Source organism: Crinia signifera, chromosome 3 (assembly GCF_055691185.1).
Source record: "Crinia signifera chromosome 3, ASM5569118v1, whole genome shotgun sequence".
Lineage (NCBI taxonomy): Eukaryota > Metazoa > Chordata > Amphibia > Anura > Myobatrachidae > Crinia > Crinia signifera.
Window position 1 is genome coordinate 56728200 of NC_139219.1, and position 21025 is coordinate 56749224.

The 21025-nt window shown below is 43.8% G+C and overlaps 1 protein-coding gene across 2 annotated transcripts in view; it reads right to left on the reverse strand.

Annotated features, from left to right (window-relative positions):
* Window positions 1–21025, reverse strand: part of LOC146063452 (serine palmitoyltransferase 3-like) — a 117207-nt gene that overhangs the window by 50572 nt on the left and 45610 nt on the right. For both annotated transcript variants that reach the window (XM_083175836.1, XM_083175837.1), the window contains exons 4-6: window positions 10909–11057; window positions 8509–8633; window positions 717–810 (exon numbers count right to left, since the gene is read on the reverse strand). In XM_083175836.1, coding sequence (XP_083031962.1) covers window positions 717–810; window positions 8509–8633; window positions 10909–11057 — 368 coding nt within the window. The remainder of the gene's footprint in view (window positions 1–716; window positions 811–8508; window positions 8634–10908; window positions 11058–21025) is intronic.

The window sequence follows — 21025 nt, forward strand, 5'->3', positions numbered from 1 at the left end:
CTCACTTTGAAGTAAAACCCCACCCAAATCTAATTCTCTCTGCACAAGTAACATCTGCCCCCCTGCAGTGCACATGGTTTTGCCCATCTAAGAAGGATTTTGTCAGAAAGAATGAACCAAAATAAGGCCCCTTATGAGGACACTTCACAATTCACAGGCATTTGCATTTCTTGAAGGCACCTGCAACGCAAGTCGCCCCCCCCCTCCCCCACTGTAAGCTAGTGAAAGCAGTTGTAGTTTTGCAAATTCTCATTAAACTAGAACTGATGCCGAATTAGGCCCAACCAAGCGTGACACATGTATTAGGTATGTGCATTTACACTTTTACACTTGTTTAAATGATGCATTAAAAAGGTTTTGGGAGTCCTACTGTTTAAAAGCCAGCACACGTGAAACTCCAAGCACAGTCATCCTCTACCAAATGTAATGGGGTTCCAGTTTGCTGAAGATGCGACATGTTGGACGAACTCATGGGCGACTTGGACTCTAGTACATTTCGCAGCCTGCGTATGCTCTCTGCATTATACATTATGGCAAAGTGATAAAACTAGTAATTAAGGCTACATCTGGCTGCCCACACCCGAATGTTACAGACATTTCATGGCGTTGGAACATGCAAACATTGCTCATAAACCTTTTGCATGCTTTTAAATGTAGGTCTTGCACAATTAACATTAAAACGTCAGATCACGGAGTGCAATGTGAAGTACACTTACTGTTGTGCTTGAAAATACGAATAGTAGCTCCGGAAAGTCTGGCGCCAAGAACCAGAGACGTGTGGTTCAGCTCATCACTGAGAATCAGGCAGCCCTGAAGAAGAGAAAAGGGGATTTGATCAATGCCTTTATTGGCTCGAGCAGTAAATGGTTTACAACAAACTGCGGAACGGTGGTAACTTTGCAGAACAGTTACATCTCATCATATAAATCATTTAAAAAGGCCAACTACTCCTCACCTCTATGAGGTGAAGTACCACCAGTGAAAGCAATTTTTGTAGGGACACTGATCTAGTTTTAAAATTGCTGAATATCGAGCGAGGGAGCTGTGAAGATCGAGATTGGGGGTAGGAGGAGATAGCGATTGGGTATAGGGTGGAGAGTTAGTGGGTTAGAAAACAGTCACAGCTCAAAGTTAAATCAAAACCGGTCACAGTTCAAAGTGAAAAGTACATTGCAGAAGCAGTCATTTGGCAGGCTTTTAATTAGTGCTACCCATAACATTTCACTGTATCACAAAGAAAAGAAGATCTGTTCCAAATACAATGTCTGAGAAAAAAAAAAATTTAAATCATAGTTTATTTGTAGAAACCCTGGGCACCAATATGGGGCAGAAACATCAGCTGTATTCATGCACTAAAATTCATTGAAGTTTTGAATTTACTGTTGAGTGCCACTGCCAGTTTTACTCCGCATGTGTGTACATATATGATACGCTTTCAGAATAACACACACATTGGTGTTTTTCTACAGGGAATTCAGTCCCTCCTCAGTGACGGTGTGCCAAGCAAGCCTACTCACAGAGTAATATGACAACATAATTATTTGTATACACTGTATTTACATGAGATAAAATAGAATGTTATGTACTTATCTACATTATTATGTTGATGCCCTCTGGCCTCCCCCAGCTGTAGATGTGGTCTTACTATGGAGGGACTTTCTGAAATCCCTGTACAAATCTTGGAGTGCTGTGCATCTTTATACCATATATTGTACTATTGGTTTTCTGGCGCCCTAAAACCTGTGGGTGCAGGGGACCATCTTCTCTCCTCCAAGTGCGCCTCAGAATCAAAATAACATTAACATATGTCGATGCTCACATGCCGTGATATAAATAAATGTTAGTTTGAGCCTAATGAGGTATATACCTGGGGCAATGTGAGGGCTATGTCTAATCGCTTAGAAACAGTGGCGGCTAGTACCTTTTGGGGGGGGGGGGGGGGGCGCTGTAGGGGGTGCTGCAATGCAGGCACAATCCCCCCTCCCCTGCCGACGCCACTGGTCCCACAGCGTTCCTGCGCCTGTGCTATGATTACAGGCGCCCCGGGACTGGCGCATGTGCAGTACAAACCTCTGTACTGCGCATGCGGCCAGCTTCTATGGGCTGCTGCCGAAGCATGGGGAATGATGGTCCCAGTGTGTGCGCAGTACTGATGTAGGTACAATGTGACGACCTTGGGTGACTTGCAGGTCGGACTTCCAGAGGAAGCCACTGCCAGTCACAGTGAAGCCAGTGCAGTCTCACAGACCACTGCAAGTCACAGTGAAGCCAGTGCAGCTTCACTACAGTGGCGAGCTTCACTACAGTGGCGGATCAGAAATAAAAGCTCTGTGTGTGTGTATAGCCCCCGGCTTCTAAAAAATAAAGAGATAATGCCAATAGCAACACAACCAGGTTCTGTCTGTATCTAGGATACAATTGAGAAATGAGAGAAAGAATCTGATTGGATGCCATTGCAACGGCGCTGACTTTTATTTTTAGAAGCTTTAGTAAATTTACCTCTAAAAATCACTCCATTTGTTCTTACGCTTACATTATGCATGAGGCTGAGACTGTGAGGAGGGTGCTGAGATAACACGGATTAATATAGAGACGGTTTGTTTATAACCAATAACCTCCTGCTTACAGAGAGATCATTTTTGATGGTATAAAAAAAAAAGATCATTTTGGTAAAAAATATTTTCTGTTCTATTTGTTGACGTTTGAAGCTACACCCAACACACCAGACCTAGACCGCTATCGTCCTTATAGTACTTACAGTAATACAATCAAAGGAAATCTCCCAGTGGGAGACTAGGAATGTTCTCTAGACGTTCCTGAAATAGCTGGGTGTTGCTATTAAATTGCTCCATCCCAAACCTTTATGAAAATCTACAATAACAGTTTTACTGATGTACAAGGTGAACACGAGTCCTAACCAAATGTTTTTACAACTGAAAAATGTGCTATACGAAAGGTTTCCCTGTCATTCCATAATATGCGGTCTAGAGACCCCATGCTAACTGAAATGCTGCGATTAGGACATGTCAGCCATTAATAGACACAACTGATACATTGTTGCACAACGGGCATTTTCATTTACTGCTAAATATATTAGCAACAGACAGGGTATGTGACAGAGAGGGGCGATATAAAGATTATTTTTTTCAATATTATACTGCGTTTAAATACAGGACTTCTGTAACCTTTGCAATCAACTATTATTTATTTTTATACAGGTTGAGTAGCCCTTATCCAATTATCCGTTCTCCAAATTATGCAGAAAACCATAGTCTCCAAAATGTAAATATGTGCAAGGACGGGATTGCTTGGCATTCAAATATACGAAATTGAAGAATACTCTCCTCTAGTGTATCCTTGGATCCTCTTCTTGTCTGGAGAGAAAGAGGAACCACTTGTTGAAAACAGACAAGAAGAGGATCCAATGATATACTAGAGGGGAGTATTCTTCAATTTCGTATATATATCAAACACCACCCCCTTCATTTCTTTACATTTTCGGATACCACCTATTAGGTCCGTCAGGAGAGCGCCCAGATCCTAAGTACAGATGGAGCCGGGCTCCCTCTTGCTGGCGAATCGCCAGATTGTCACCGCTGGCGATCCACCAGCAAGAAGGCGCTCCATCTGACTGAGACGCGCGTGCCCGCCGGGTGACCGCCGAAAAGCCGTCGGGGACCCGGGGGAAGCGCTGTCGGAAGGGGACGCTCGCGCATCTCGTGCGCACGCGTCCCCTTTGGCAGGTACAGATGGCGACTGGCGGGGGATGGCGGCTGGCGATACTGCCGCCATCCCCTGCAAAGACCAGGCTGGCTCCATCTGTATATTATACAAATGTACACAAACTTTGATTCATGTTTTAAAACCTTGTTTCATGCAATAAATAAAATATATGTGTGTATACATCATAAATGCAAGATACATCATTCAAATATAAAAATATTCCAAAATTATTCTAGTCCCGAGCATTTTGGAGATATATACATAGGACGAAGGGGGTGTGACCCCGAATGATATGCTAACACAGCCATCTTTTTTATACGATATAGTGTCCTGAGTACTTACAAGACATCTGATCCTACATTGCCGGACATCTACTGATAAGAGATTCTTTTGGCTGCATTTCACAGGATTATTGGGGCTAATTAGCCAAGAGCTATTCAATTAGTTATTTGCAATCGATAGGATATTGCCTTTGTGGCTTGGTTTTTACCCATTGGCGCATGTTTTGAATATATTTGCTGATGTTTGCAAATGATCCAACATAGTTCATAGAATTCAGCTATTGCAAAGTAACCCCAAACCAAATTTATCGGGGTTCACAGATAGAGGTGTGTACACACTTACTGACTCTATAAACTATATAGCACATACACACTGAACGGCAGGAGCACGCATCGCTTGTCATCCATGGCGTACACACGGGGCGATATTTTAGATATCACTCAGATGGGCCACAATGAGCAATATCACTGTCACTCTCAGGAATTACAATTTTTATCCCCCCCCTCCCCCCAATAAAAAGGTGGATAGGTGGATATTAAAATATGCATACGTGGTTAACTAATACAATGTAATCAGTGAGGTTGGCTTCTAGAGGCCGCATCTGTGTAACGAACAGACGTCACTCTAAAGAAATCATTATTCAGTTGCAGCCTGAACTGGACCTTGGATTCTGTGCATCACAAGCAAGGCAACATGTGTTGACTCAGTGTTATGTTCAATAATTTCATCCCCGCAGTTATTATATGTTAATAGAGATGCTGGTGCAACATGTAGGAGTAATTTGTATTCATAATGAATCATTTGCTGGAGAGGTGTAGAAAGAACACATGTGGCACTGACAGCCTTATGTCACTTGGGGAAATCTTTCTAAAAATAACGCAGAGTTCCCCACGGCAGCGGTAGGTTAGGTAGACATTTGACAAACACGGGCTGCTCACTCTTACGCAGAACAACCATGATTAAGAAGCTGGAAAGTGCCTGTTAATATTATATAATATGCGAAGTATGGCTAATAAATAGCAAGACTGTATTTTAAATAAAATAAAGCACTGTGTAAGTTAATAGGGAGTGGGGGGGGGGGGGGACATTGACCCTGTACTTTATCAAAATGGCTTTGCACGTTTCACCTCTCTTGGGGCCTTATTCTGGTTCTCTTAGAGGCAAATTCCTTTTCAACGGCCAAAACCATGTGTACTGCAGGTGGGGCAGATCTAACTCGTGCAGAGAGAATTAGATTTGGGTGGGGTTTTTCTTCAAATTGAGATCTATATTGCAGTGTAGGAATAAAGCAGTCAGTAGCTGTGAGGATGTTAAAGATGATGAACGTCCCGGAATGCCTTGTACATTAAAAGCAAATGAAAACGTGTAAAAGAAATTCACCCGAATTGACAGTTAACTCAACAGCCGAGCAGGGCCCTCATTCATCCGCTTTACCTAAACGATCTTCGGTAGCACCAAATCCTGTGGTTTTCTGCAACACTGATACTTATTTCGATGTTGTCTGCGGATGCAGATATGTTTATGCCCCCTGTCTTCTATTGTCTTCATTTCTAAGGAGTAGAATTACTAAATTGGGACTTCTATTGAAGACGGGATGTTGCCTATAGCAACCAGATTCTATCTATTATCTTCTATAAGGTCCTAATTAAATCTGATCCCATCTTCAATAGAACTCCCATCTTAGTAAATTTACCCACGTCACTGTTCCGATTTCACTTACTCATTTACGTACTCTGCAATTGGGCAAAACTTTAATCCATGCACTCATTATATCACGCATTGATTATTGCAATAGTCTCCTTACCGGTCTTCCTAAGAAAAGACTCTCGCCACTACAATCCATTCTGAATGCAGCTGCAAGGCTGATCTTCCTGGCTAGACGTTCATCGTCTGCTGATCCGCTCTGCCAATCCCTCCATTGGTTGTGTGTATATTACCGCATTCAATATTAAATACTTCTACTTACATACAAGGCCGACTTCTATCTCTTCGCTTATCTCAAAATATATCCCCACCCAACCTCGCCGTTCTGCACAAGATCTGCGTCTCTCATTCACACTCATTACTCGCTCCCACTTACACTTGCAGGATTTTTGTCGGGCAGCACCCACCTTATGGAATGTCCCATGCACACTAAGATTCTCCTTTAGCCTCCAAACTTTCAAGCGTTCCCTAAAAACTCACCTCTTCAGGCAGCTTATCATATTCAGGACCCCCACACAACCTCCAGTAGCATTCATATCTAATTGCACCCCACCAGGACCATCTAGTAATCTGATGGGACTGCAATGCTATGGAATTCTATCCTCATGTATCCCTCCTATTATCCTTATAGATTGTAAACTTGCGAGCAGGGCCCTCCTACCTCCATGTCAGTTTGCATCTACCCAGTTTGTAGAATCACTATGGTTTCCAATTGTAAAGCGCAACGGAATATGCTGCGCTATATAAGAAAATAAATAAATAAATAATAATTGCAGAAATGGTAAATATCGACAACGAAACTATTAAGCTTAAGATGAAGATCTTAACATGCCAATAGTCTATGCTAAAATGGTTCCAAAGCTTCTCATTGACAAACAAAAAAGGAAAATGTAAAGCAAATTTGTATTTTGGAACAAATTCAAGAGGATGAATCAGAAACAAAAGCAGTTCATGTGATATTAAAAGTGTTATATTGGGAGACTGGGTTCCAGAAGGTGCAATAGTAAATCAGTATTACTACAAAAATGTTCTAGCAACATTGCAGGAAATAATCAATAGAAAGAATCCGGAGTTGTGATGAAATAGTTTCATCCTCTATTCTTCATCAGCCCACACAACTCTCTCTGTGAAGCAGTTTTTGGCTGAGAAACAGATTGCAGTGCTAGAACAACCTCTATACTTGCCAGACTTGGAACTGTGTGACCTTCCCTAAAACTTCAACTCAGAACTCATGGGGAATCAGTTTTGCATCAGTTACAAAGAAAATGACAGAGATGTTGAGACAGCTGACAGATAATGAACTACAGCACGGCTTTGGCCAATGGAAAAGAAGAATGCAGCCATGTGTGGATGCAGAATGGGAGTACATAGAAGGAGAATTAAGTTAAAATGTACTCAGTATAACGAAGCATAAATTTAGTGAGAGCTAAAATACCAATCAGCTGATGTCATTTTTGAATCACAGCCTGTAAATTGAGTTAGAAGCCAATTGCTTAGTACTTTATCTCTCTTCCAAGCCTTGATGGGTGTGGATAAGTTGGTCACCAGCAAGTTGTTAGGTCGACATGCATTTAGATCGACAAGTGTCTAGGTCGACATGCTGAAAGGTCGACATGAGTCTAGGTTGCCAGGGTCATTAGGTCATGAGGGTCATTAGGTCAACATGGGTAAGGTCGTCAGGGTCATTAGGGTAAGGCAAAGTGCAAAAGTCTGCATTTTTTTTACCCTTATGTCGACACAGTCAACATAATCACTAAATCGTACCACCTCGTCCCCCCACAGGACTCGCTGCGCTCGCCATGCTTCAGACAGGGTGCCTCGCTGCACTCAGCACACTATTCTAATCTCCCACCACGCCCTAGTGGATGATAGGGCATGAAACATCATCTGTCAGTACATGCCGTGTCGACATGGAAACCGAAACATACCACCACTGTGCTCGCCATGATTTGGGCACAATGCCCCGCTATGCTTGGCACACTATTTTATTCTCCCACCACACCCTAGTGGATGGTAGGGCATGAAATACCGCCTGTCGGCACATGTCGTCTAAAAAAAACAGTAAAAAAAAAAAAATGTCAGCTTAATGACCCTGTTGACCTAATGACCCTGTCAACCTAATGACCCTGTCAACCTAACCCATGTTGAACTTACTGCATGTTGACCTACTTGGTGGTGACCCAATGACCGTATCCCGCCTTGTTTAATACCCCAAAATCTTCTCCTTGCATTTAATTTAAGCAAATTCATTAAAAAAAAACTTCAGACTTCAAATTTAACCAATTGTCACATTGCATTATGTATTACCTAACTGAATTCTAGGGGACTAATAACTTGCAAATCAGTTTCCTGTTCTGCAATTGCACGAAAAGAGAGGTTGCTGATGGATTTTAGCCGTTAATTGTTCTCCAAACACTTTGAATATGTCTGAGAAATAACAATATGTGCACAATAGTGCTCAACAACATTCCATGGAGGGATAAAAACACTACAAGACACTAATGGAATGCAGGAACTGTACATACCAACCAGTTCTACCGCACAAGATTTACAGTGATAAACAAACTGCCCACTCCTGTCTAGGGCATGCAGAGGACCATAAACACTTACAGGAACAGAGAGGAGTTTGCATATCTTTCATCCTTTGTTTCAAAGAATCTTTCCAGAAAGAAAAAAGTGAATAAAAGAAACGAATAGTACTAAAAAACATATAGTTCTCCATTTGGAAGATGATGGAACATGCTTCATCTATACAGTAGCAGTTTGCTGGCTAATTCCTTCAATGTATTATGAACGTACCTTGCCAACCAGCGCCGGGATATTGGTAGAGTTAGTTGCAAAGCCCATGCTGAATACCATAGCTGCCTCTACATCGAGGAACTCGGCAACCAAATTTTCCAACTCTTGGTGTTTAGCCAAGTGCCCTGAAAAAGAATTGTACATTTCAGTGGTGTAACTACAATTTGGGCTCCCCCCCCGCCACTAACATATGTGCACCTCCTGCCTCCCCCCCCATTCCCGCTGCATCTGCCGCCTGGTCCGTTCTCCTGTCTGCAGTTCCGGAATGGCGCTCCTCCTATTAGAATGTCACATGCAAAATGGCCACCGCCTTGCAGCAGACCGTTATTTAGGATGTAAGAGAAGGCCACCGCCTCCTCTAGCATCCTTAATAACCATCTGCTGTGAGGGGGGCGGCCATTTTGCAAGTAACATTCTAACAGGATCCGGAGGAGCGCCAGGACTGCAGACAGCAGGAAGCACTGCTGGTCCCGGCAGGCCGGCAGCAACAGGTGATCGGCAGCAGCGACCCCATTAACAATAGTTTCCGCAGAGCTATTGTTACGTCTCCCGCCTATTCAATGCTGCCGTTTCCGACAGCATTGAAGGCAGACTGACAGAACAGATCAAACTTTAAAACAAGCCAGATCTGTTTTGTCGAAAACGCCCGTGGATTGTCAAATTCGCAACCATTTTTTCAACAATCCGCAGTCATTTTGGTCGACACGCCCACTACCAGACACTCAACAGCCAGAACATTGAATTCCGACTTTTGAGTTGCAGTCAAGCTGACCGAAAACTTCCCGGGATTCTGACTGTTGGTACGTTCTGACAAATCGGAATCCTGGAATGAATACCCCCCCTATATATAAAATATACACAGACACACACACACACACAAACCTATTATATACAAGCACCCATACACTCACACATATACACAGTCTTTAATTTCAGGTTCCATATACATATTATATATATACACACACACACACACACACAGATTGTATTTATTCAATACAAACACACACTAACCCATATACATGCATATTCTATAATTTCAAATTAACTGTATCAATGCGCGGGATTCAATAATAATAACCCCCGCTGCACATCGCTGGCATTTGCATTGTTAATAATCGCATATGCATTAACATATGTGATTATTAACTCAAAGACGATGGCCGGCGATGTGCAGCGTGTTCCCCCCTCCCTGCTTGCACCCTTACCCGGCCTTAAAGGGCTCCGTTTCCTCCTCCCTGCACTCGGAAGCTGTGCAGGAGGTCACTGGTCCGGGCAGCACAGCAGGAGGCTGCCCGGACACAGATAAGGGGGGTGCGTCGCGGATCGGCGGGGGACGCGAAGAGAAGCCCATAGGCTTCCATGGGGTTACTCCATATAGAACTGGCGTAACCCCCCGCAGCGAAGCCCCAGCGGTGGGGCTTTGCTGCATATGAAAATGCGGTAAAAACCCCGAAAACGGTTTTTTTTACGGCATTTTTAGTTTGGTGAATCTCGCCCAATGTTTGTAAAGTTCCTGCTAGGCTAGGATTGTGGCAGGGTAGGGAACCAGAGTATGGGGGCAGCAAGAGTGCGGTGAGTCGGTTACATTGTTGTCACCAATGTGGGTAGGGGTGTCCCCGCCACTGATGGGGGCATGCCCAGCACCTATGGGAAGATGGGGCTTCCTCTAAGCTCTCTGGTTAACGTGTTTAGAGGTTGTATGCACGCACACACCATCTATTCACACAGTGTCAGTGACAGCACGGGTGCTGCTAAAGGGACAGGGCGCATTTTGCTCTTTAAAATAGTCTAGCGTGGACAGTAGTTTGCCAATTACAACAAACCCCCCCCCCCCACCCCAACATGGCCAAACCCCTCTCTCGATCCAGGATATCACAATGTCAGGAGGTAGGTCAGTATTGCCTGCCATATCCCAGATAAAGTGCTTCATACATAAATACATACAAATTCAATTGGGAAAAAAAGTAAGGAATACAGTTGAAATCCATCGATATTACCTACAGTCATGGTTGACTTAAACCATTTATTGTACTGAAATAATGGTTTGAAACCATGACATGATTAAATACGAAATGGCTGCTTTTATAACCAATGCTGAACAATGCTAGGTAGCGCGTACTGTATATACAAAGGGAACACTAGCTCAACAGCTGTGGAACATTTTCATTGCTTTGGAAAATGCTGGAAGAGCTGAATGACAAGTAACATAAGATTAAAGCAAAGTAATAATGTTTAACTTGCCATTTATATTGTAGAACACATGTTTTCAATATATTTTGTTTCCTCAGGCCTAGAAAAGTTAAAACAGTTACCAGTGAATAATATTTAACAAGACTCCTTAAGCGGCAGTCATTTTCCACAGTCCGGTAACCACAGCAACCCACTGGGTGTCCTTACCCATTTCTTGCCTGGTGCTGCACACAGCAGCTCCATATTGCTCCAATATATTCTTCACTGAGCGCAGGGATTCCTCATTGTTCTCTGCAAACCCAAGGTAGTTATAGGACCCCATGTTTATCACATCCTTAATGACTTTTCCAGTGAACCTAAAATAAAAGAAACACCCATTACATGGTCAGTCAATTTAACGACTAGTTGAGATCCATTTACCATTTATACCCAGGTGACCCACTAAGCACCATATCAAGTCAATGCTTTAGAACAGGGGTGGCCAAACCGGTCCTCAAGATCTACCAATGGTACATGTATTTCCGGCAACCTGTGGATCTATAGTACGAATGAATGCAGCAGGTTTGAAAATGTGACAGTTAGTAATGACTACAGCTGTGCACCAGCTAGGTGATATGGGTCATGTGACAGTTAGTAATGACTACAGCTGTGCACCAGCTAGGTGGTCTGGGGAATGTGACAGTTAGTAATGACTACAGCTGTGCACCAGCTAGGTGATCTGGGTCATGTGACAGTTAGTAATGACTACAGCTGTGCACCATCTAGGTGATCTGGGTCATGTGACAGTTAGTAATGACTACAGCTGTGCACCAGCTAGGTGATATGGGTCATGTGACCGTTAGTAATGACTACAGCTGTGCACCAGCTAGGTGGTCTGGGGAATGTGACAGTTAGTAATGACTACAGCTGTGCACCAGCTAGGTGGTCTGGGGAATGTGACAGTTAGTAATGACTACAGCTGTGCACCAGCTAGGTGGTCTGGAAAACGTGGAGCATTGATAGATCTCGAGGACCAGTTTGGCCACCGCTGCTTTAGAGTGTAACTACAAATATTTTTACAAAAAAAAGAAGTACAAATTATTCTCCCCGATAATTATTTATTTGGTACTTGTGTATTATCAGGGAGCCCATCGCATCGCATCGCATACCACTAATTAAGGTATGCGATGGGATCTGATTTCCGGGCCCAGAGACCCGCACTGTACGATAAAATATTGCATCACATGCCATTAGAAATGGAATGCGATGCAATGCAATATTAAATTGTACAAGCACCCTGATGGGTGATTACTATGTTAAATGCACCCCCATTGTTAACGCGACCCCCACTATCAACGGGCACCCGAAGCGTGGCGAGCGCTGCGAGCCCGCGAGGGGCGGTAGTACGCGTCCTCCGACCTTTTCATACCCCCACTATCCACATCGGCATGGAGTTGATTTTAGATAGTGTGGCGAGCGAAGCGAGCCCCGGGAGGGGATGCGGATTACATGTGAAGTAATCCGCATCCCCTCGCCACGCTTCGGGCTCGGTGACTCGCTGCGCTCGCCACACTATATAAAATCAACTCCACGCCGACGTGGATAGTGGGGGTATAAAAAGGTCGGAGGACGTGTACCACCGCCCCTCGTGGGCTCGCAGCGCTCGCCACACTTCGGGTGCCCGTTGATAGTGGGGGTGGCGATTTGGGGGTGCATTTAACATAGTAATCACCCATCATGGTGCCTGTACAATAAAAAATGCGATGCGACCAAAACTATGTCGTACGATGGAAATCTTGGGCGAACTGATAATACACAAATACCATTTATTTTTCTTTTAAATACACATGGCAGCCCTTACAATGGGGCTAACCCCCTTCTAGACAAATGGGGGTATTTACGAAGATGAGAGTTCTATTGATGATGGGATGTTGCCGTAGCCACCAATTAGATTCTACTACTTATTTAGCACCTTCTAGAGCACAATATATAGAATCTGATTGGTTGCTATGGGCAACATCCCATCTTCAACAGAACTCCCATCTTAGTAAATTCAAACCGTAGAGTCAGGTAGTATAGAAATCCCCCTTTAGTTATCTGAATGTCACATTCATAATGTTGGCAGTTGGCATGGTGTTTAGCAATAGAATCCTAACCCTACCCTAACAGAAACCGTGTACTCATAACATTGGGATCATGTTGCCATTGTGAATGTGGACATAATAGGACTACATACTCCACAGTTGGTGTTATTGAAAAGTTCCACCTCTGGTTCTAGGTCTTCTACGGACTTCCTAAGAGGGCTGCTAGAGAATAGAATTCACAGTTTATCCTGCATTGTTGCATGGCAACCCTTACACTGGGATGTATGCCAAGCAACACCATAAAGGTGGGCTATAAGAATACCAAGACACATATGCTGTAATAGTAAGTCCCTTCCACCAAACTCAAATCAGTAGAGGAGAAGATATGAAATAGATAATAGCTAGAGAAGATATTAAAATACTAGTGAACATAGCAGTTGAAAGTTCACCTCAAACCACTAGGAGAAGACAGGTGGTCTGGTAAGATTAGCGGTAAAGGGTGGACAGTGATCAGTACCATCACTGCAGTGGCAGCTATTGCTCATGAGGGAGACAGGACAGATCACTATTATATAGAGGTCTAGTCTGCTGCTTCTGTCAAATAGGCTTAAGGAGCCCATACACGCTCCGTTCTGCTCTGTCCGTTCTGTACTATGAGATGCGCGCTCCCGCGCATCTCATCGTACAGTACAAAAAGTATGTGCTGCACATACTTTTTTTACTAGCAAACAGAAAGGGTATGTAACCTGGCGTGAGAAACGCACAGAATCAAATGAATGATAAGCAGCTCAAAGGGTCCTGGAGACCATCTATCTCCCAATACAGTAACACAAAAATCCGGGGTTGGACCGTCACAAGCGCTGGGTGCAGGTACAAACACTAATCTCCTAGTGTGGATGGCACAGGAGATCAGTGCTGAAATCAGATCCTCACTTGAAATTGGGTCTGACCGATGTGAGTTATAACCTCCCTGGGCGCATGCAGCAGACAGACACTTACTTTAAAGTTCTGTCTCGCGTTCACATAGCGGGTTCTTTATCAGGGAAATGACCATCACACATTCGTCTGTATGTCAAACTAGAGCGACACTTACTTTTAAATTCTGTCTCGCGTGCGTGTAGCAGGTTCTTTAAAAGACCAGGTTTTCACAGCTCAAGCAGGGGTAACAGACAGGTTCCTATTTGAGGACTTTGGGTCACATGGTTGTCAGTCCTCCAATAGGATCCTGTCTGTTACCCCTGCTTGAGATGTGAAAACCTGGTCTTTTAAAGAACCTGCTACACGCACGCGAGACAGAATTTAAAAGTAAGTGTCGCTCTAGTTTGACATACAGACGAATGTGTGATGGTCATTTCCCTGATAAAGAACCCGCTATGTGAACGCGAGACAGAACTTTAAAGTAAGTGTCTGTCTGCTGCATGCGCCCAGGGAGGTTATCACTCACATCGGTCAGACCCAATTTCAAGTGAGGATCTGATTTCAGCACTGATCTCCTGTGCCATCCACACTAGGAGATTAGTGTTTGTACCTGCACCCAGCGCTTGTGACGGTCCAACCCCGGATTTTTGTGTTACTTTTTTTACTAGCTTTACATCGTATCGCATCGCATTGCATGCACAAGGCATGCGATGCGATACGATGTGTACTTTAAAAGTACAGAATGGACGCCCAGAACGGAGCGTGTATGGGCTCCTTTAAGCTCTTTTTATTCCCCATGAGGTTGTCATTGCACAACTAAAGTTGTCTCAAGATACTTCTGCCACATTATGTCCATCCTTCTTGTAAGACTAATACAATATGCAAGTGACAGATCAGAAACGACATCAGTGAGCGTCTCAGGTACAAATTTTTGTGGCAGTGTCGTTACCATATTTTTGCAGATGCTCTGCATCCGAACTTACGAATATAACAACGTGCATCTTGGAATATGGGTCTATTAGAATGGCAAACAGTGGGTGAAATGTAATAGGGTGAGAGAGTCAGAAAGTGAGAGATTTGGTAAGAAATCTCCAGGTTTTTTTTAAAGCGGCAATTTTGCAGTGTAGATGATTGCCGCTTTAACAAAAACTGGAGATTTCTTACCAAATCTCTCACTTTCTGATTCTCTCACCCTATTACATTTCACCAAGTGATTCTTTTTTCTTAAGACGATTTGTCTTTTAGTTCTCACAAGTTCCAGAAAATTCAGCTGCTGGCAGTGGGTAAATGGATGATATCGCTTTTACTTAAAATGTTAATAAAGCTTTATGCAAGTACGTACATTCATTCCCAACACACCATCTTCAAAAAGTGCCTAGAATTCTCCAGCGCCTCTGGCAAAGGTAACAGATGCTGGGGCAACTACAGTGTTTCCAGTGTCATTCATATCCCAGGAACTTCAAGAATTGGTTCAAATCCTGCATCTATTATTGCCATACTGTAAATACTAAATGGAGGTCTTCCTGTGCCACCAATGAACTCATGGAAGGGCAAATGCATTTCACTGCTTGGTAGAAATGAATGATTAAATTAGCTTGAGGCCAACTTTCTCCCCAGCAAAAAGAACACCATGCAGATGGTTAATATACAGAAAATCTAAGTGGTGTGGAATTATTGTTGCATTTGGATTCATACCATGAAATAATGGTCTTCCAAACTCTGTAATACACTGTTGAATGGTTTGTTTTCATTTTGCAAGTATTTAAAGACTCCAACACCCCCTTTTCCCTCAGAAGTCAGTTCCTGTTCAATTGCGATTAGGGATGCCAATCCCGGGGCATTTTTTCAATCCCGGGATTCGGGATTGAAAAATGCTCAATCCCGGGATTCCCGGGATCCCGGGATTGGCCTCCCTAATAAAAGAAAAACGGGCAATCCCAGATGTCAATATAAATTGCTGCACCCCGCACATCATCCCCGTGCCTATAGTCTCTGCCTTGTCACTTACGGCGGCAGTGGCGGTGACAGGGCACAGGCAGCATCTATCTCCGGCGGAAGGCAGGGGGCATAACAGCGGGCGTCTGTCCGGGTCAGCACGACAGGCAGAGCAGCGGCCGGGCTGCGCAGCGTGATGTCAGGGGTCACGCTGCGCAGCCTGGGCGCCGTCGGCACAGCGCACTGTCCCTCACAACTCCCGACAGCAGTACCGGGGGTAATGAACAGTCAGCCAGGCAGCGTCTGAGCCATACTCTGGTGCTCAGCGCTGCCCGGCTTTAAGCAAAATCTAATGGGGTTGCTAATCCCGGAATCCCGGGATTGAAATCTTCAATCCCGGGATTTTAATCCCGGCGATTTTAGGCCAAAATCCCGGGATCCCGCCGATCCCGATCCCGGGATTGGCCTCCCTAATTGCGATGCCATGAAATGTAGCTGTTTATACCTAAATGAAGTGCTAGAGTCTATGGTTCTTCTTGAAGCAGCTCCAAGGCTACTGGGAACCAATAATGGAGTTAAGAAAATAGACGACTTGTTTTTTCTATTTTCTTGATCTTTGTGAGCATGCAAGAGATGAAAGAATAAGGAGGAAAGGATGGGTCCAACCAAAATAACCACTAGAAAGCTAATCTAGATCTGTAGTTGGAAAAGTTCCTGAAACCATTCCACTGAAATTTGCCTATGGTGCCGATTATCTGACCCTACATTCTCATTACATGTAACACGGAATGTTAGAATGACTTTAGCTTTGTTTCTACCGAAGAGATCTATCTACCTTCCACCATCATATCTTCATTTCTGCTGCCTTTAGCCACCACTGCTCTTCTGTTAAGAATACTCAGAGGTCTTCCCATTAACAGTTCATTTGAACCATTTAACGTCTTTCATCTCTAGTATACTAGTTACATTACTGCTCTTTTCTTCCCCTGATCATGTCCATTGTGTTGTCATTCTCAGATCTCTGCGACAGACCTCTTGGTGTTCCTCGATTTTCTGATACTGTGATTTAGAGATCACGGTTTGTGATCCTACAACGCTAGTAAATTTAGTTGCAGACCTGTAGCACTGTGCCCAGGGTACAGACCTTATGGTGGAATAAAATTATACACTGTAGACAGGTGTGCCCTTGCAACAGACACGTGTTTGTGAAGGTAGTGAACTTTAGATAGAAACCATGGTGGTTTTTACATATGGGCTGCAGCCCCCCAGGTAAAATCCGCCACTGTGTGAAGCCAGAGACAGCACTGGCTTCACGATGACTGGCAGTGACTTCCTATTGGAAGTCCGACTTGCCAGTCACTCAAGGCATTCCCATTGGGAGCTGTTCCCTCCCTCTGGGATGCCTCTCTATGTGCAGCTGCGGGGTAGCCCCTAAAAACAGATTTTGAGCATGTGCAGTACTGTGGACGATACTGACCCCCCCGGACTTGGGACCGTCAATACAATTCTACAGGCCTGCTCCCGAAGCAACCCCAAAGAGGCTGGAGCAGCACATGCACAATGTCGAAGAGGCTACTGCGCATGCGCCGGTCCCACAATGGTGATCAGGACATGAAGGTGGAAGCAGTGGCGGGGACCTGCGCAGACCAGCAGCGGCGGCACCGGAGGGGTGGGGGGCGCGCATCTCGGCAGCCCTGGTCTTCCGTCGAGGTAAGAGCAGTCATTGGATAGAAATGTTTGGGTTTGGTGATGGCCAAGAGAACGTCTGATGCCAGAGTGTATGGTACTAGAGTTGTGCTAGAGGATGGTTTCAGCTGGTTTAAAAAAAAATTAGATAACTCGGACAGACTGGTGAGCTCAGAGTCCAGATCCTAACTCCACTGAGAACCTCTGGAAAGAATTGGAACAACGGATTGACCTTCTCCAGGGTCACAGTTGGTCACTGTACTTTAAGGTGGCCATACACATGCAGATTTATCTTCAGATCTGTCTGGTTGGAACAAAAACATGGTTATGGATGAGAGCAAATGACAGTTGACCATTTGCTTGGAAATGCTGGAAAACTGCCAAACTGTCACTCATCCATAACCATGTTTTTGTTCCAACCAGCCAGATCTGAAGATAAATCTTACTAGTGTATGGGCACCTTAAGGCGGAATGGCAAAACATACCACCTGCGGTTGCCCAGGAACTTGTGGACAGTTTGCCAAGAAGGGTGTGTGCAGTAACCCCTGCACATGGTGAACCTACAAAGTACAGATATCAATAGAATATTGTTGATCTATTTGCTCTCCGTGGCCAATCAATTTTGTCTACATAGTGTAGTTGTCGAAATTCTCTTACAGCTGCCCATTTAGGTGAACATATTTGATCAGGGTTGCCCACTTTTAAAGTCTCCTCTCCGGGAGAAGCACTTTGGGGGCGGGGCCTGACAAAGACATCATTAAGCCCCGCCCCAGGTAGACAAATTCCACAATTTGCGGGTCTTTGAAGAGGAGGAGGGGCTCGGGTTCCGGGAGGGTTGCCCAGCGGGAGGGGGACTAGATTTTTGGGAGCCTCCCGGCTATTTAGGGAGGGTAGATAACCCTGTATACAATGTACCAGGCACTGTACTATGCAGCATATTTTTCTCTAACAATGTTACCGTGATTTGTATGGTATTAGTAAATACTGCTAGAGGTGTTGGCTTTGAAGGAATGAGCTGACTCAGATGGCTTAAAATACAACCACGCTTCTGCAGATAAAATATTTTTAACAAACAGGGTGTTGTGCAGATATGGCCACCACTTGACTCCTAGTTTCCCCAAAAAGTTATACCACTAACGCAAAAAGTACATTTTTGGAGGTTCTTATAGAAGTTGACAGTCCAAGTTGACAGTGTTTTTCTAGCGCTTGATCCAAAGTCAGAGCAACAGAGTTCAATGATTCCATGTGAAACTGACTGGTATACACAAATCTGTTCCATCTTCTCATGGGGATACGGTCATTAGGTCTACAACAACTACTTCGACAAGCATTGGGTCGACACATCTAGGTCGACTTGCAGCAAGGTCGACACAAGCATTAGGTCGACATGGACTAGGTCGACAGTCAAAAGGTCGACATGGGGTATTCACTGTTTTTTGAGCCGACATGTGCTGACAGGCGGTATTTTATGCCCTACCATCCACCACGAGCGTAGCGAGGCACCGTGCCCGGAGCATCGCGAGGGAAGTGAGATATGCGAGGGTATGCGGTGCACTTCAAACGGTGTCCATGTCGACTGTGTCAGTGAAAAACCCCATGTCGACCCTTTGACTATCAACCTAGCCCATGTCGACCTAATGCTTGTGTCGACCTTATGTCATGTCGACATAGTTGTTGTAGACCCAACGATCCCAACCCTTCTCATGGGTGTGAAATGTGTTGACTGTCTGAGTGTTAATGCCAAAATGTCGACAATGGGTGTTATGTCAATGTGTCAAATGTTGACATGGGACATATGTTCCATTTATTTAACAGAATGGATTGGTCATATTTTCGCACTGGCCAGATTTACACACAATATAAATGAGCCCAAGACTTCATGTGGGCATTATATACAGTACTGCCGTATTTACTGTGGGACTTTCTTCTTCAGAGTTTTGACCATAAAAAGGATTGAAATGAAGTAAAGAAGATATTTAGAATATATTCTTTTCACAACGGCCCTCCAGCTGTTGTGAAACTACACATCCCTGCATGCCTTGCCAAAGTTTTAACATTCCCTTATAGCAAAGCTGTGGCAAGGCATGATGGGACTTGTAGTTTCACAACAGCTGGAGGGCCATAGTTTGGACATGCCTGTCTTATATAGTCAAAACTGACTGATTGACTCATGACAGGAAAGGCTCTGCCTCACCCCACATTAGTGCATTACATATGTTCTTATCGGTCAACATCTTCATCCGTGATCATTCCTTTAGGAATTAATCCTTAATCACCTGGTGTACCGCCAACACTGTTCTTACTGCTGATTTTATCAACACAAGACTATTGTTTTACTCACCCTCAGGATATTATATATATGGGATTATGCAAAACACCAACATTATCAAGATCAAAATAAACTATTTGCAACTGGCACTTGGTGCAATTACATTAACTCTTGAGTGCCAAGTGAATTTGTCAAAATTGGTGTGAAAATTGCCAAGCAAACATTTTTATTTATTATGATGACCTGTAACGTTACCTTATATCGGAAATATAATCTTTTTTTTACCCAACATTTTTTATTTGAATTTATATAACAAATGTGAGCGACGCTGGCATTTTTAGCGGATATTTTGAACATCTCTTAAGCTGCCCATACACGGTCCGTTTAACGGATCCGTTTGGGACTTAAATAGTACACATCGCATCGCATCGCATTGCATGCCTTGTGCATGCAATGCGATCCAATGCGTAGCTAGTACAAAAAGTATGTGCAGCACATACTTTTTGTACCATACTATGTGATGCGCGGGAGCGCACATCGCATAGTACAGAACGGAGCATGTATGGGCTCCTTTACAGAGATGTTGGCACTCAAAGAGATCAACATAACTATACATTTAAATGAGAAAACGTCAATTTTCCTTTTGTAATAGGCCTCAGGTGAGAAGTGCTTTTGTCTTAGTGCTCAAATAGTGAAAATAAAAAGGAAAAAATGGAAATATAATTGTGCAACACAAAGGAAAACAGTCCTTATGGGGGACCTAAATTCTTTGCATGGAATTTTTCCTGGGTTATATCCAACAAACACAAAGCGGAATTATCCATTGCTATTTAGAAGAAATACCCGAATAAGCTCATTACTTAAGAGGTTTTACACCCCTAAAAAAATACTTCCTGTCCAAATAATGTTTTCTGTGGCAATGAAAGGGGTGTGGACTTTGGTAGGGGGGTGTGGCTTTGCGGGAAAAGACTACTTTACATCCCAGTTTTGCCCAGATATTGGTCACCAAATAAAAACATAAGTTCTGATTCATGCCCCTTAGGTTATTTATTTTTCCTCAAAAATACCACTAATACTTTATGGCACATACCATAATGCCCATGATACATTATGCTACAAGGTATGATATTGATGCCATCATATACAATGGGTGAAATGTAATAGGATGAGAGATTCAGAAAGTGAGAGATTTGGTAAGAAGTCTCCATTTTCTTTTAAAGTGGCCATCATTTACACTGCAAAATCAAACTGGTGTTGCCGTGTAAATGATTGCCTCTTTAAAAAAACCTGGAGATTTCATACCAAATCTCTCACTTTCTGAATCTCTCATCCTATTTATTTTCACCCAATGTGTCCAGACATGAAGTGACCTAGTTTGGGAGTTCTGGGTCTAAAGCTGTGTACACACGGGGGCGATAGGGGCTGAAATTGCTGGGGATATGGTCCCCAGCAC